A 15,498-nucleotide genomic window follows, 5' to 3' on the forward strand; every position below is an offset into this window, starting at 1 on the left:
TAACATTGGAGCAGATTTCAGAGAGATCATGAACTATACTAGTGACACTAGTATATTTAGTTTCTGAAATAATTATCAGTGCCTTTATGCTTTTTCATGCAAACATTGTCATAAACCACACAATGAAGTTATTGAAGATACAGTAAACTATCATTTATTAAAAAATGTGGACAAAAGTCGATATTAGGCAGTTGTATCAGGAACTCCTGGCGTATCTGGAAAACAACACAAGACATGATGACTTTACTTGTGTAATGGTCTGCCTCTCAAAGGCCCATTGTCTGCACAGCAGATGTTGTAAATATTTTGGTGGTCTTATTCCTGTAACAGTAATTTACAAGTATGATCAGTCTAAAGCCGCTGTGAGGTTGGCTGGAGAAGAGGAGAGCAGCTACAAAGAGTGACTCATCACATTTCAAGATTCTAACAGCATAGAGAAAATACACACAGAAAAAAATTATTATTACCTTTATGAAACGTCCTGCTGCAGCCTTGGTAGTGGGAGAGGTTCCATTGTCTCCATTTCTGACTCTAGATGAAAATGTAAGGAGCTATGACGAGGGACAGCGATGAAGCCACTAACTGCTAAACATTATGTTGCCCCTAACTGCTCACTGTTTTTAGCATTGGACAGGAGCCTGCTCTGGGAGGGGACGGGCCACTTTTGACATGCCTCCCGTTTGGCCAATCACAAGAGAGTAGGAATGCTCTCCGGAGCTGACCAATCACAAGACAGAAACTGCCGCTCAGCAGTGGCAGACTGAGAGGAGTAAACAGGCTCTTTCTGTAGAAACTCTGAGGTTTTTGACCATAAAACAAGTTATTGTTTGTAAGTAGACCTCCATAACACACACTTTTAGTGAGAAAAAAAACGTTCTACCCCCTCTTTAAGTTTCTGGGTGTGCAACTAGTTGATATGTCCTTCTCCACCAACACTACAGCTTTCATCCATAAAGCATCTCCATCTCCATCTCCTTCCGGAGACTCAGAATGACAAAACTCCCCATACCTCACTAATTACATTTTATAGGGGCACTATCGAGAACATCCTGACGCATGATTTCACATCCTGGTTTGGCAGCTACAAGGAATATGATCAAAGACAGGTTAACAGGATTGTCTGCCAATATAATTGTTAGTGCCCCTCTCCTGTTCCTAGAGATCTCCCAGCAGCAAGCAGTACATGAGCATCAGCTGCAGATCCAGCATTAGTAATACATTCCAGATGACAAAGTTTGCATGTGATTCAATTGTTTATTTTATTGTACATGTCAAGAATACTTCCACAAAAACACAACATTAAACTTGTCATCCCAGAAGGCAGTGAGATTAAGCGCACTGAGCGGTGCAGCGACAGGCCAGGTGAGCCTCTGCTGTTTCCTGGAGGTCAATGCTCTTCTCAAAGATGCTGCTCAGACCCTCAGAGCGGTTCATGTTTGAATCTGTAACAGTGGACAGAGTCAAGCATTTAGGCTCAAGGTAGCTATTAGGTACTATGACTTAGTCTTGTGAATTAATGGTGATTTTTTGCTGACTCACCAGCTGGCACACAGTGGAAGCCAACAGTGACAGTAGTGGTCCTCACTGGCATGCAGCCAGGCAGACAACGAAGTACAGGCTCCACAGAGTAGCATTTGGACTCCTGACCATGGAGGATCATTTGCTTTTCCAGCTTTACTGATTCAAGCTTCATGTAACACTCTGGAAATAATTATTAAGCAAAAGCTCTGTACATTTCAATGAGTTCAACTATTGCAGTCCTGATCTAAAATCCATCCTAAAAACCATTCTGCCAGGTCTATGTGTGTGAAAGTTTCTTAAAATCTTAAAAGAAAAAGTGGCATTGGAACTTAGTGCCTTACCAGAGGCATCGCGGCAGCTCTTTCCTGGCAGAACCCAAGAGTGAGCGTAACTGACTGCATTCTTGGTCTGGCGTTGGTTAGGAGTGCGGTACTCCTGTCTGACTTCCCCGTCAGCATTTCCACACATTCCGCAAGTCTGACCCCTCATCCAGTCCACAACTTTAAGCTGAAGAAAACTTAAACAGTTCAGTATATGTGGAACTTCTAGAAAAAAAGTAAATTTTCTTGCATTACCTTCAGTATGTTCAGACTGAAGAAGACCTCCTGAAGACCAAGGCCTGGAGCATGGAGAGTGATGCCATCTTCTCTCTGTAGGATCTGAAGTTTGCCTAAAATGTATGCAAATAAGTATACATATATAGTACAGCATCAATATCTAGTTTGTAAACTTCAAACAAATTGAATAATGTAATGAATAAAAAAAAAAACCTTCGGGATGATGGTATGGTAAGTTGCTGATGGGGACCTCTACTCCATTAACCATCAAAGCGATAGCATTGTTCTTTGGATACATGTCGACATCACTGTTCAAAGAAACATGGGATTATATATGAAATTTACCTTTGTTGCATTCTGAATTCACAGACCTCTAATTAGATGTTTGTTTTCGGACAATTCCTATAACTTAGATAGAAACACATACATGTTAGCAATTTTCAGGCTGATCTGGTTCTGTTGCTGCATTTGGTCCCTCTTCAGCAGAACTATGAATTTGAGTTCTTTAGTGCAATCCTGAGCCAACACCTGGTAGCAAGAGTGAGGCATCTCATTCTTCAGTTTCCTGTTGTTGAATGTGATCAGTGTGTCTTTGACCAAGGAACACTCAGCTGGGGTGGGAAGGAAAACCGAAGCAAGTGAGTTACAGGTACAGATCAGTCTAACTATTTAGCTACGAAAAATGGTAAACTTAATTCTTTTGAGTGTTTTCACCTGCATGAGCCTTGGTGAGCAAGTGCATGATCTTGTCAGCCCAGTTGTCCTGGTATACTTGCAGCTCAGCAGCAGTGTTTCCAATGGGCAGAGAAAGGGGAAGACTGATTCCAAGTTTGGAAATGGTCATCTATAATATTTAATTTCAAACATAAGGTACACATACAGGATAAGTGACAAGGTTAAATATGGATATTGTTATGTGGTATTAATGGTTGGTAGGATAAAATTTTTTTTACCTTTGGTGTCTTCAGCACCAAATTCAGACTTTTCTCAGTAGCAACAGCCACAGTCAGTTTGATTTGATTGCGAACATTTTTGACCTTGGCCAGGTTCACTCCCATTTCACGAGCAACACGGGAAATGTACTCAGAGATGCTAGACAAACGGACAACATTATGGTTAGTTTTTTTTTCATTTGAATATACATATTGTTATATGAACATGTGTTATTTAATGGCATTACTCCTTTGCATAGGGCTGCAAGTTCCTTGGGAGTTTGTCCCAGGTCAGCTTCAGGCGGAATGCAGGCATTTGATTCACAAGACCAGTTTCAGCTGTGATCTCAGTCTGGTATTGCTTGCATTCAATTCCCCAGGAAAGCTTGGCCTAGGAGAAATTTAAATCAAAGATACATTTCTCTCTCACACATACACACATATACGGGGTTACACAAATGTTGTTATTGTTGCCAACTAAATTCTTGTGACCAAAATCAAAATGTTTTCACCATCAGTTTGTTGTTGCTCAGCAACACACCATCAGCACAGATTCTAAAGTGATCATTCTCAGCCAGGTTGGCAAGAATGATCTGCAGCCTGGCGGTGGTTCTATCGAGGTAAGCTGCAATCTGGTATCCCTGCACCTTGTGGTCAGCCCTCACAGCACGGATGAGAACAGTCACAGTTGGAGTGACAGTGTTAGCAAGATACTTGGCCTGAAAGTGCAAAGTAGAAATGATGGAAGGGAGTTTTAATTATTTTCCCAAATCAATACATGAGACCTTAAAAGACTTGCTCTAATTACGTGCCTTATTGTAAATAGCTTCAAAGCTGCGAGCACTGCTCTTGCTGTTGACCATGGCAGATGACATGGAATGCTGCACAAAAAGAAAACGTTTATTTAACCTGCTCAAACACTGCACATGGTGTGACTTTATCATGCTCCTTAAAGCACACTCCAATAGTTACCTGGTGGATGTGGTTCTTTTGGAACTTCATGTCGTACAGTTCCTGCTGCAATACAAAAATTAGTAGATTAATTAAATTAATTAATTCCAGCACATAGATTTTTGATTCCATTGTTTTTACTTGTCAGAGGTGGAGTTGTATCTCACCTTGGACTGAGTTCTGGAGCTGCGGCTGCTAGATGATGAACGACTGCTTGAAGCACTGCTGGAGTGACTTCTTGAAGACTTGGATGATGCAGAGGAGGAGAGGCTTGCACTGGAGCTACTTGAGCTAGAAGAAACTGCCGTCCTGTTATTCAGACCTGGAACCAAGATTTTCTTCAGTTTCATCAGGACATTCTTGTCCTCAAGAATTTCCTCTTCATCACTGATACGAATCACCTTGAGGATCTTTTCTGCTGCTTTGTCTCCAACCTGAATCTCAATTTCAATCCTCTCAATGACTGGTCCAGCAACTGCAATCAATTTAATGGTAAATTACTTTTAAACTACTTGCTTATGATGTTACTCTTATGAATAATTGAATGTCATTTCACTTGCCTGGAGACACCTCAACCATGACAGCGTGCTTTCCAATGATTGCATAGAGTGGACTATCTCTGATGAATGCAGCATTACGGGATTGAACCTCAGTGCATGCCTTTATTCCAAAGACTTCGATTGCAGCACACATTTTTTTCTCAAAGGCCACGGGCAGTTTCAGTCTGTTCACAAGTTTTCTTGGCAGGTCATCAGAAATGAGCTCAGATGACAGTGACTGTAAAAACCACAACATCAGCCAGATCACATTTTTGAACATTGTAGGATTTCTGTTGGTAAAGGCTGTCAAACTCACCATGTCATCAGCAATTGAGGATGCTAATTTAGATGAGGTCTGAACTGCAGGCTCAGCTGGAATTATTGGTGTGAACTTGGCAGCTGCTAGGTCTTCTACATTTCTTGCAACAGCAAAGGTCTCAACACTGTTGGAAAGTGGAAACAACAGTTTTAGGAAATTCACTTTTTAAAACTGCAAGATACATTTTAGTGTATGAGAAAGAGACATGCATACAGTGCAGATGCGATCTTATCAATGCCCTGAACAGGCAGGAGCTGCAGCTTGAAGTTGCCCTTAATCATGTCAATTCTTGCTTCCATCTTTGCAGGAACAATGGTGTGAACTCTGGCTCTTGACAGCAGGGAAGCTTGGATCAAAGCAGTATTCACACCCATAACTGCATAGGTGTGAATGGAAACGCTGCAAGAGACAGAATTGTAGATTTGTTTTTCTGTTGAACAGTTGAAAAGATGACAACAAGCTCAACAAACTTACTGAATCACAGTAAGCTTACCTTGGAGCAATGGCAGCCCTGACGCTGATGTCAGACTTCAAAAGCTGGGTAGCATGGAAATTCTCAGGCAGTGGTGGTGTCACAGTGGCATGGACTATTAAAAACAACACATTGTCATACTAAGTGTGAATCAATGTCACTTTAGTGTTCATATTTATCAGTGTTTCAATTCCAGTCAGACAATGTGGGACTAACATTCAACGGAAGCAGCAGCCACAGCGGCAGTGTAGAAACTCAGCTCCATGGGCAGACCAGCAGCAGTGGGAATGATGCGACGGACCTCAGCAAGCAGCAGTGGTTTAGCATAATGCAGTGAGAAACCAGACAGCAGAGCATCCAGAGCCTGTCTGCCATGAGCGTTGACAGAAGGTCCGCTGGCCAGCTGTAAACACAACATAGCTTTTGAGACATCTGATCTTCATTTCAGGGTACAATTTTAATTTAGTGGTTATACAGTATTTAAAGGTTAAAAATGCTGTACCTCAATAATCTGATCAACAATGGCTTTGTCAACATTGGCAAATGCAATTTCCTGTCCAAAGAACTTCACATTCACTGAGGCCAGGGGTTGGCTATTAGGATGAGCCCTCCACTCAGACAGCTATAAGAAAAATATATTTTTTTTACCTGTGCAGCTTTTACAGACAAAAACAAATGACTATTCTTGAGGCAATTGGAATGATCCCATGAACCTACAGCCTTCATCACTTGTTTCATCTTGGTGATCCTGTCAGCATTCTGTGGAGCCTCCTTGATTTTCAGAAGGGCCTCCTGAATTCCCTCAGTTCTTACTCCAACCTGTAATGGGAATAAAGCATTTAATATATATATATAAATATATTTTGTCTCATACGTACGCAGATTGTCAGCTGGCTACATTTCCTCCTCTTAGTTGTTTTAACATGATTGTCATACCTCAAGAACATCAGCGTAAGCTCCAGCCAAGTAGGTGCGAGCTTTGGCTATAACTGCTCTTGGTAAAACAGTTGCAGCATCATTAATGTAGAAGGCAGTGGCAGCAGCACCAATCATCCAGGGATCTACATGGAGGAGACAAGAATCATCAAGCCACATGAAAATGAAATCTCTGATTCTCCAATATTATTCACTTACTATGGTAGGCATCTACATAGAAAGCTCTGCTGAAGCTGTAGCTAAGTCTGTCAAATTTCGGACTGAGGATCTTGACAGCAACATTGCAGGCTGCAGCACTGAAAGGACAACGCTACAATGATTAAGACTGTAGGTGGCAACAGGTAAATTAATAAATACAAACATTGCTATAATTTTGGTTCTTACACTGAAGCAAAATCAGGAGCAGTGTTCTTGGTCATGGCCTTCATGTAAGAGTAGACAAAGCTGGCAATCTGCAGATTTTTCTCTTTCAAGAGGGCGTCAGCGAGGACAGTCACCAGACCCATGGGCAGCTTTGTCTCAAACAACACAATAGCAGCAACCATACGAAGCTCTGGGTGGAGAGCATTGTCCATGAACATCTGAACAGCCATTTCCTGGATCTAATTCAGAAAGAGGAACGTTTTCAAAACTGTACATGACAAGGTAGGTCTTATTTTTTCACTGAGTTAAGTCACAAATTTTCATCTCACCATCTTGGGCTCTTTCTTTGCGATGTTCCTCAGGGCCAAAACAGCATCAATGTGAACTCTGAGTGGCAGATTAGCAGCAGCACTTCCAAAACCAGGCAGGAACTTCATGATTGGCTTCAGGCTTGAATGATGTCCAGCATTACCCAGGACTTTCAAAGCGACAGTGAGCTCCTCGATATTACTTTTGGCAAGAGCCTCGACAGCAAGCTCATGGATGGGCTGTTGTAGAAACAGCATTCATCATGTTATTGATGATAGAACTGAAGTTAAGGTACATCAAACACCTATGAATGACACGTACCCGCACAAGTTCAGCTGGGCAAGATGGATTCTCTACACAGTATTTGGCAACCAGAGTACCATAGCCAAGCATGACAATCTCACGCAGGATTGGGTTTTCTTGGATCTTGCGGTTCATCAACAGACTCTGTGGAGTGATGAAAATAACTGATTATTTGTCTGTGTTCTCACATCATTGAAAACACAAAGATCGGTCCTAAAATGTACTTGCCTCAGCAAGCTTGATGGATTCCAGGTCAGCTGTCACCATGTGCACTGATGCCAACAGAGCTTGAGCAGCTTCAGCAATAGTCAGCTCATCAGCCAGGAACTTTTCCTTGATGAACCTCAGAGCAGCATGATTACCAATGGCGGGAACAGCATCGATAATCCAGTGCCTAAGAAAGACAAGCTCTGCATTATTATGTTATCTATTACATGTTTGTTTCATGGCTCTTCTCTGAATGAAAGTTGCTATTACCTGTGGTCAGGTCTAGCTTTAAACTGATTCCAGAGAGCTTCAATACTCTCAAATCTGGCCACACGCAGCAGCTGGATGAGCTCGAGGAACTTCAGAGGGGCATCTTCATGGACTTTGGCCACGTTGAATGTCACCAGGTGGTTCAGGACCTCAACAATCTAAAATAATATTAAACGTTTCCCTCAATACATTACATTGCTACAGGACAGATTCACAAAAATATGTTTAGAACAGAGAGCATTGCCTGAAGTACCTGAGCCTCAGCATTGCTAATCCTCAGAAGCTGGATAGGATTCTGAAGAAGCTCACTGCCAAACTCGTACTGCAGGGATCCACGGTGAAGATAATCTGCTTGGATGGGCTCCACTGGGGTCTTCAAAATCTCCAAGAAGGTTAGGATTTGCCTTTTAAGGTACATAACCACCTAATTAAATTCCACTCACTAAAACTGCAAAGTAATCTTTTGAACATTTAAATGTGGTAACATACTTTGCTTCCATCTGAGCAGCACCATTCAAGATGTTAAAAGGAGAGAACTGAATCAGTTCTGTAGCAGTTGCCTCCAAGATCAGAGCACCTGTGGGCAGTGGCTTCATGACGTAGTTAAAGGCAGCGGCTCCCTTCAGGGACTTCCCTGTCTGTATTGACATCCAAACCCACAAAATAATCAGATCAACATCATAGGAGTGAAATGTATCTGTGGACAAGTTGTGTCACAGACAAAACAACTTACAGCTTCACACTCAAGGCATTTCTTGGTGTAAGCCAAGCCAATGTCCTTCATGATTCTCTCCTGACAATTGTCCATGTCTTTGGTCTTGGTCAGATGAATGCGTTCAGCCTTAGCGTCCTCACTGATGACATAGTGTGTCTTGCACACACCCTGGATTCCAGGCTAGTTCACACAGAAGTCAAAGGTTTAGGTATTGTTTGTTGGTGTAGGTGGAACTGTATGACAAGTAATTCATACCTCTTGCAGTTCGTAAACATTCTGAGTCTTCTTGATGTTCAGCTGCAAGATATTAATGATTCCTCTGTAGATATTTAGTACAGTAGCAGAGATGCCAGCCGGTGCAAACACCCTACCAACAACACCGTTAGAATACTCAAACTTGATGGGTGTCAACAGCTGAGCAGCCAAGGCTGAGGTGAGCTTGGTGGCAGGAATGAAAGCATCTTTGGGCCAGATGCCACTGTACTCAAAGAGTTCAGGGTCTAAAAGCTGCAAGGAAAAATGCGACAATTTTAATGACATCTTATCAGAGAACAAACCTGTCATTTCATTTATCACTATAAATTATATTAATATGTATAATTGGTCATTACCTTCAGGACAAAGGTGTCAGCAGCTGCCGGATTGATCAAAACTTTGCTGCGGATTTTCAGTCCAGCCCGTGCCAGGCCCTCTTCAGGCAGGCCACCCATAAGAACTGCTTCATATTTGTACACGTAGGTCTTTCCAAGAGCAAATTCTGGGGCTGCAGTAATATTGAAATATCATGACTGATGTGAATTTATTTTAAGGAATAAAAATAGGTAATAAGAATTTTAAAAAAATGATCACAGTTCACTTATATTGATATTTAACAAGGATTGACAGAAACAACTTTTAAAAACACTGTTGAATGATATATTATATATATTTTTTTAATTGTGTTATCAAACTTACCGAAACTGACCTGGTACCCCGCTGAAAAAACAAGACATAGAGCACAAGTACAGTAAAATATAAAAGTAACTTGTAACTTGTAACGGACAAGTTTCAACATTCACAAGTTATTTCCAAGTTAAAATATTTTTCTTCCTGCATTTAAGACAGTAAATAAAATTTAATAGCAAAAAAGCTCACAATGTAAGCATTCAAGCACATTTTTAAAAACTGCCTGCCTCACCTGCAAGGGCAACAGTGAGAGCTAGCACGAACACTCTCATGGCTGATGGAAGTGACTGACTGCCACCAGAAGCTGCCTTTTAAAGCCAGTTTTTTTGCCATGCCTCTCGGCATCATGCATCATTAGCTAAATATTACCTTCTGTTACTGTAGTTGTCAAGTTGTCATGCCCTGACTGTGTAGGTTAGACAAACAGTGAGTGTGTGTATTGATAATAGACACTCGTTCTTGGTGTGTGATTCAGTTTTATATTGACAGATATTATTATCATTATATACTTCATTAAAGACACAAAAGAAGGTCCATAGCACATTTATAAAATAAAAAAAGGCTGGATGGATGGATGAATAGATAGATAGATAGATAGATAGATATCCTTGTGACCATGGGATATTTGTCTGGTGCAGAAATGTTAAAGTAACACTGTTTCAGTAAAATGTCATACTGTCCTGACATCACTATCACTATCAATTTGTCCTTAAAACTGTTGACTGTGCAAAGGCTTCAGTCCAAAACACCTAGTGTCATTATACAAACAACTACTCAAGTGAGTAGAATAGTAGTAGTAAGTAGAATTTCATAAAAGGTTAAGGAAAATTCACATTTTATACACTCAGCTTTAACATCATCATAATGCTATATATTCAAAGGATGTATACGTGTATATAATATTCCAATAATAGTACAATGGGATACATTTGCCCAATTTTCCCTATTGGTAAAAGTATCACATTGTTTTCTGCTTATTTCATAGATGCACGGACAGATATAAGAAGTAAAAAGGAGGGTTTGTTAACCAGTAACAAAATGCTTTGTTACTCCACCTTGTTTGTGGAAAAAATGTATATACAAATTATATACATCATTAAAGACACAAAAGATAGCACAATAGCACAAATAGATAGATAGATAGATAGATAGATAGATAGATAGAAAGATAGATAGATAGATAGATAGATAAAACATGCAGTGACTGACAGATTCTTGTCTCACACAAATTACCCAACCTTCAGGAGTTTTTAACGATGGACCAAAATTGAATGAATCAAAAGTAATTACATTTTCATTACATTTTATTTAATCACAATACGTAACATACATGTTTTATACATTAAGTAAATAAAACGAAGTATATAACTCACGTTTTTCATTATCATTCAACCAAAGAATAAACAGTACACTTCAGTCAGAAGTATTATTGTATGTAACGCTTCTTTCGCAATCATTTTTTGTTTGACCGCCCCAACAGTCGACTGTACGAAGTTTGTCCCACGCCGTTATCCGTACATTAGTCGTGTGTTGTTGCTGTTGTTGTTGGTTTGTTAGTTTGTGATTTAAAGGTGAAACATGAACTGGCTTTTCGCGGTTTTGGTGACGACCGTCGCGGTCTGCGGAGCCACCATTTGTCCGTGTGAGAGAGCAGAGCTGTGCGAGCAGATCCGTCAGCAGAGAGACTTTGAGGTATTTCACTGCAGCTCGATTAAGCACACATGTTTATAGAGTCACTTGACTTGACTTCCTCAATGTACAAGTACGTTTCTGTGTCTGTACAAGTGTTTCCAACACAGTGCTCGTCACCTTACAACTGTGACTCGTGAGCTATAGTGGTAAGTTATGGAGTAATGAAACTAACTTCTCGTCAACATGTATCAGTCAAAAAGTATAAAAAACAGTCGATAAAGTACATTAATAAACACGTCCAGAAGAAGGCAGTAATGCAACATTGCCTCGAAACATCATTACTAACTAACTAGGTCTGAATAAATTCTTACATGTGTTTTTGTAAATACACTCACTGGCCACTTTATTAGATACACCTGTTCATCTAAATCAATGCACTTAGGCATGTAGACATGGTATAAAAGATAATAAATTGGCCAACATATTTTTAAATCTGTCACTTACACAGATGTGGAATAAAAGTCTCCATTTTCACAGACATGTCCTGTGTTTTTAGGTGTTTTTGTTTGATGTTGGTAGTAAGACGTGGAAGTTCTATGACTGGAGCATGGTAACAACAGTGGCGACATTTGGGAAATATGATGCCGAACTTTTGTGCTTCGCTCACTCCAAAGGAGCACGCGTCGTTCTCAAAGGTAGGGTAACTAAGAAAGATACTCAAGTTTTACAAAGACAAAAGGCAGAAGGAGTTACATAAAGTAATATTACATCCTTACATTTATTAATATAGAGCCCTGACTTTGGACTGTTACAGAGATTGTCAGCAAAGAAGCTTTGCCTTGTATATTGTGATTTTAATATACATGCAGTGAACTTGTCACTGACCTGTTTCTAACTCTTTCCTTCTTGGTGATGTGTGAAGGTGACGTTCCCCTCTCCTACATAGTGGACCAAGAAAACAGGACAGCGTGGATAACAGAGAAAGTCAACTTGGCCAAAAGTCAGTTTATGGATGGAATCAACATCGACGTTGAACAAGCGGTGGATCAGGGCTCGCCTGAGTTCCATGCTCTGACCGACCTGGTTAGAGAAACCACTGAGGCTTTCCACAGGGAGATCCCAGGGTCACAGGTAGCTCTCTCTCTTTTAGGTAAATGGATTGCCATGAACCTTGATGTCCATTCTCATGTACCCTTTCCTGGTCTGTAGGTCTCCTTCGATGTTGCCTGGTCACCGAACTGTATTGACAAACGCTGCTATGATTACGTTGCCATTGCTGAATCCTGTGACCTGCTTTTTGTCATGTCCTACGATGAGCAAAGTCAAATCACTGGGGACTGTATTGCAATGGCAAACGCCCCAGTCACGCAAACACTAAATGGTCTGTTGTTCACTGGCACGTGATCAAATGATGCCAAGACTACACACTGCCATCATATGAACTCCCTGCTATTTTTCCTTTAAGGCTATGACCAGTATTTGAGTCTGAAGATCGATCCAAAGAAACTAGTGATGGGCGTTCCATGGTACGGCTATGACTACCCATGCCTCAACCTTTCCCAGGTAACATGTCAGTCATTCAAAATCTATATAGCCTAAATGTAGGTAGATGAGTGTTGTTATAGAATAAATATAATCATTCTAATATTTTTAGCAGCACAGTTCCAAGGAATGGCAATATTTCATCAACTCCAAACAATGAGGCTAATGTTGTATATTTTGTTGACTGGTATATTTACATTACACTTTTTAAATGCATAGAAATATGCATTTCTTTTCAAGGTAATGGGCCATGTTTTTTTGTTTTTTTAATTTTAATGTTTTACCCGTCTCTCACAAACCCCCAATGAAACATCAGAGTGAGGAAGGAATCGTTCAGAGCTACCAGTGTTCTGTTCTGTTAGCCAGTGTGCCATTTTTGTTGTTATTTTTGACCATTTTTAAGGGGCATTAATTAATGCCCCTTTACATTGCTAAATGCTGATATGTGGAGTGGTGCTGCAAAAAAACTTTTGTTTAATTATTTTAAACAATGACAATTGTCTGTCTGTCGGTCGCTGTGCATTTAATAATAATTCAATAATAAAGTCATTCCCCAGACATTGTTGACATAATATTTGACACTGTGAGCACCATAAATATGGCTCTGTTGTTGCATTTAGCTCAAAGCACAACAGCCTCACACTGTCCCAGGCAGGCCTGTAATTTAATTTATATGTACTGTATGTAGTTTCTGTTATACTGTACTAGTCTTGTTGATTTATCAGCAATTCCCATGAAAAGACCCAAAGCAGCTGGACAGTTATTGCTTGTGCATGATGCATCTTTTTTTGATTAAACCCAAATGTCCCAAAATTGACAAAACATTAATGAGTCTGAGAATTACACTGGCACCTGATAACATTTTGCTGTTAACATCATAACCACTGGACCACTGTGTTTTTTACTGATGTAAACAAAAGGTGCATAATTCACTATGGCTATAATGTTAAGTCTGTAGATATTTCCTAGGAGAGACAGACTCAAACATTTTATGTTGAAAATATGAAAAAATGTTTTGTTTAAACAAGATGATGCACAAAAACATCCATTGCGCACTTCTGTGTGTGTAACAAGCAGAGTGTGTGAGCATTGTGAACTCACCTATGCTGGCACATCTAATGGTCCATTTAAATAACCAAGAAAACACTGCACCCTTGACTTAAGACCAGGTTTCTATTGGCCATTGGTGCAATGGTTTTCTGCTCTTTTCTCGTTTTTTTGTTTTGTTTGTTTTTTTAATGTCTTTTCCCTTGACAGGAAGGGATATGCTTCATAGACAAAGTTCCTTTCCGTGGAGCTCCCTGCAGTGATGCAGCTGGAAAACAGAAGACATACAGGTGGATCATGACGCAGGTCAACAGCTCGCTGTCAGGCAGGTTATGGGACAGCGAGCAGAAGGCTCCCTACTTCAATTACAAGGTTCGTAATCTTTATTTTCCAAAAGAAATTTCTTATGTATGTTAATGTTCTTATTTTGAAAATAATTTCTGCAGGTTTTGTTATTTTGTTGCTTTACACAGCAAGGTCACATACTGTATTTATGTTAATCTCTGATGCAGTGATGTTGAGCACTTTTGAAACCCATAAATTCATGGTAGTGTTGTATTAGTTGGATTAAGTACATACAGTATGTTGGCACAAATTCAAATCATACTTAAATTTTGCACCAAATTCAAGCTTCACCAACTTACTTCTACTTAAAGCCCTATTTGGACGGGATTAGTTTTACATGGAGAGGTGGGGTAAAGTAATTATCACCACAGCTTCTCAGGGATTTTAGTCCCGTCCGAATCAGCCATGGCAGTAATCACTACCGGTGACTTTTACCTTGGGTAAAAAGGTCAGGAAAAAAACAGATTGTGCAAATAGACCAGCAGTAAATATGTGTGAAAATATTCCATCATATCCTGTTTACAAGTAGTGTTCCACAGATTTTTAAGCATGGAGGCACTGACCCTAACCCGCCTGAAGTCACTCTAGGCGGTCGGTCAAGTCTGTGGCGAAGCTTGCGTATTTTTGGTGTACAACGAACACCATTCTGAACCAAAGCGAGGTCGAAAGCACTTGTCAGAGGCACATGACTTCTGATTGCTTTCGGTAAATAAATCTCTTCCCAAATGGTGTGGTTATGCACCATGGTCACAAACTGCCACTGTTCTCCAGTAAAGGACAGTTTATCTACAGTGGCGACGTCCACCCGAGCTGCTTCCCAGTCTGAACAAATTGCCTCCTTGAAACAGCAGTAAAACCTCTCCTGGCAAATGTCTGTTGGCTCAAAAAGCTTCACCATCACCATGAGGTGGTGCCGTCATCATTTCTCATTTTCTTCTATTTCTTCATTTTAATTTTTTTGTAGGACCAGAGTGGACAGATTCATCAGGTCTGGTATGATGATCCACAGAGTATTTGTCTCAAGACAAACTATGTGAAATCTAATGGTCTGAGGGGCGTCGGCATGTGGAATGCCAACATCTTGGACTACAGTGGTGAAACAGTTGCCAAGCAGCAGACAGAGATGATGTGGAATGCCCTGTTTGGATGCTAGCTGGGACACATTCAAGACATTTACACCACCCCGAGTCCACTCCTGTTTGTTGCTAAGTCAATATATGCCTTTGTAAGCAGTAACGGGTTGTGAGTTCGGGGATGCATACCTTAACTTGAGAGTTTATTGTGGCTTTTATTGCTTTGTTTTTGAATGTAGTAACGCCTCAGACATTCCTCTAAATGAAATAACAGGGATTCACTTTAAAACACGCAGTATTTTTGATTGACCAAAGTTGAGTTTGTTGTGGTCTGTGCACTTTTCCTAAAAGAAAATCTTTTCTGATAAATTGCTGATGTTACACAGCGACTTGAAACATTTTAATTTGAGCTCAGTGTGTTTATGTCTTTGTACATTCATGGACTCAGACACATTTTAAGATCATCACAAAATCAGCTTCTAATGGATCTCACCTCTCATGGAATAAAGGATTTAAGGAC

The 15,498-nt window shown here is 40.3% G+C and overlaps 2 protein-coding genes across 2 annotated transcripts; one reads left to right on the forward strand and one right to left on the reverse strand.

Annotated features, from left to right (window-relative positions):
• Nucleotides 1–1,329: 1,329 nt before the first annotated feature.
• LOC131465922 (vitellogenin-2-like) lies at nt 1,330–9,611 on the reverse strand. Its single transcript, XM_058638892.1, has 34 exons — nt 9,572–9,611; nt 9,349–9,369; nt 9,006–9,157; nt 8,650–8,901; nt 8,413–8,574; nt 8,169–8,317; nt 7,933–8,083; nt 7,680–7,837; nt 7,431–7,596; nt 7,221–7,346; nt 6,920–7,138; nt 6,612–6,829; nt 6,426–6,523; nt 6,228–6,352; nt 6,009–6,110; nt 5,794–5,913; nt 5,508–5,694; nt 5,313–5,406; nt 5,033–5,218; nt 4,817–4,943; nt 4,522–4,738; nt 4,129–4,436; nt 3,983–4,027; nt 3,823–3,891; nt 3,523–3,729; nt 3,259–3,401; nt 3,032–3,170; nt 2,793–2,922; nt 2,506–2,689; nt 2,292–2,386; nt 2,097–2,191; nt 1,863–2,028; nt 1,540–1,701; nt 1,330–1,442 (listed from the first exon to the last, which is right to left on the reverse strand). The coding sequence occupies exons 1-34, from the start codon at nt 9,609–9,611 to the stop codon at nt 1,330–1,332; spliced, it is 4,926 nt and encodes a 1,641-aa protein (XP_058494875.1).
• Nucleotides 9,612–10,843: 1,232 nt separating this feature from the next.
• Nucleotides 10,844–15,382, forward strand: ctbs (chitobiase, di-N-acetyl-). The gene is made up of 7 exons (XM_058638462.1): nt 10,844–11,031; nt 11,528–11,666; nt 11,894–12,102; nt 12,181–12,352; nt 12,437–12,534; nt 13,771–13,932; nt 14,870–15,382. Exons 1-7 carry the CDS (start codon nt 10,918–10,920, stop codon nt 15,056–15,058), a joined length of 1,083 nt encoding a protein of 360 aa, XP_058494445.1. The 5' UTR covers nt 10,844–10,917; the 3' UTR covers nt 15,059–15,382.
• Nucleotides 15,383–15,498: the final 116 nt, after the last annotated feature.

Source organism: Solea solea, chromosome 9, assembly GCF_958295425.1.
Source record: "Solea solea chromosome 9, fSolSol10.1, whole genome shotgun sequence".
Taxonomy (NCBI): Eukaryota; Metazoa; Chordata; class Actinopteri; order Pleuronectiformes; family Soleidae; genus Solea; species Solea solea.

Coding starts and splice junctions, on each gene's coding strand:
- LOC131465922 (XM_058638892.1), bottom strand. CDS start 9,611: ATGAGAGTGTTCGTGCTAGCTCTCACTGTTGCCCTTGCAG. Junction 9,158..9,348: donor GGGGTACCAGGTCAGTTTCG/GTAAGTTTGATA, acceptor ATATTACTGCAG/CCCCAGAATTTGCTCTTGGA. Junction 4,944..5,032: donor GATAAGATCGCATCTGCACT/GTATGCATGTCT, acceptor ACTTTCCAACAG/TGTTGAGACCTTTGCTGTTG.
- ctbs (XM_058638462.1), top strand. CDS start 10,918: ATGAACTGGCTTTTCGCGGTTTTGGTGACGACCGTCGCGGTCTGCGGA. Junction 11,667..11,893: donor AGCACGCGTCGTTCTCAAAG/GTAGGGTAACTA, acceptor TGATGTGTGAAG/GTGACGTTCCCCTCTCCTAC. Junction 13,933..14,869: donor CTCCCTACTTCAATTACAAG/GTTCGTAATCTT, acceptor ATTTTTTTGTAG/GACCAGAGTGGACAGATTCA.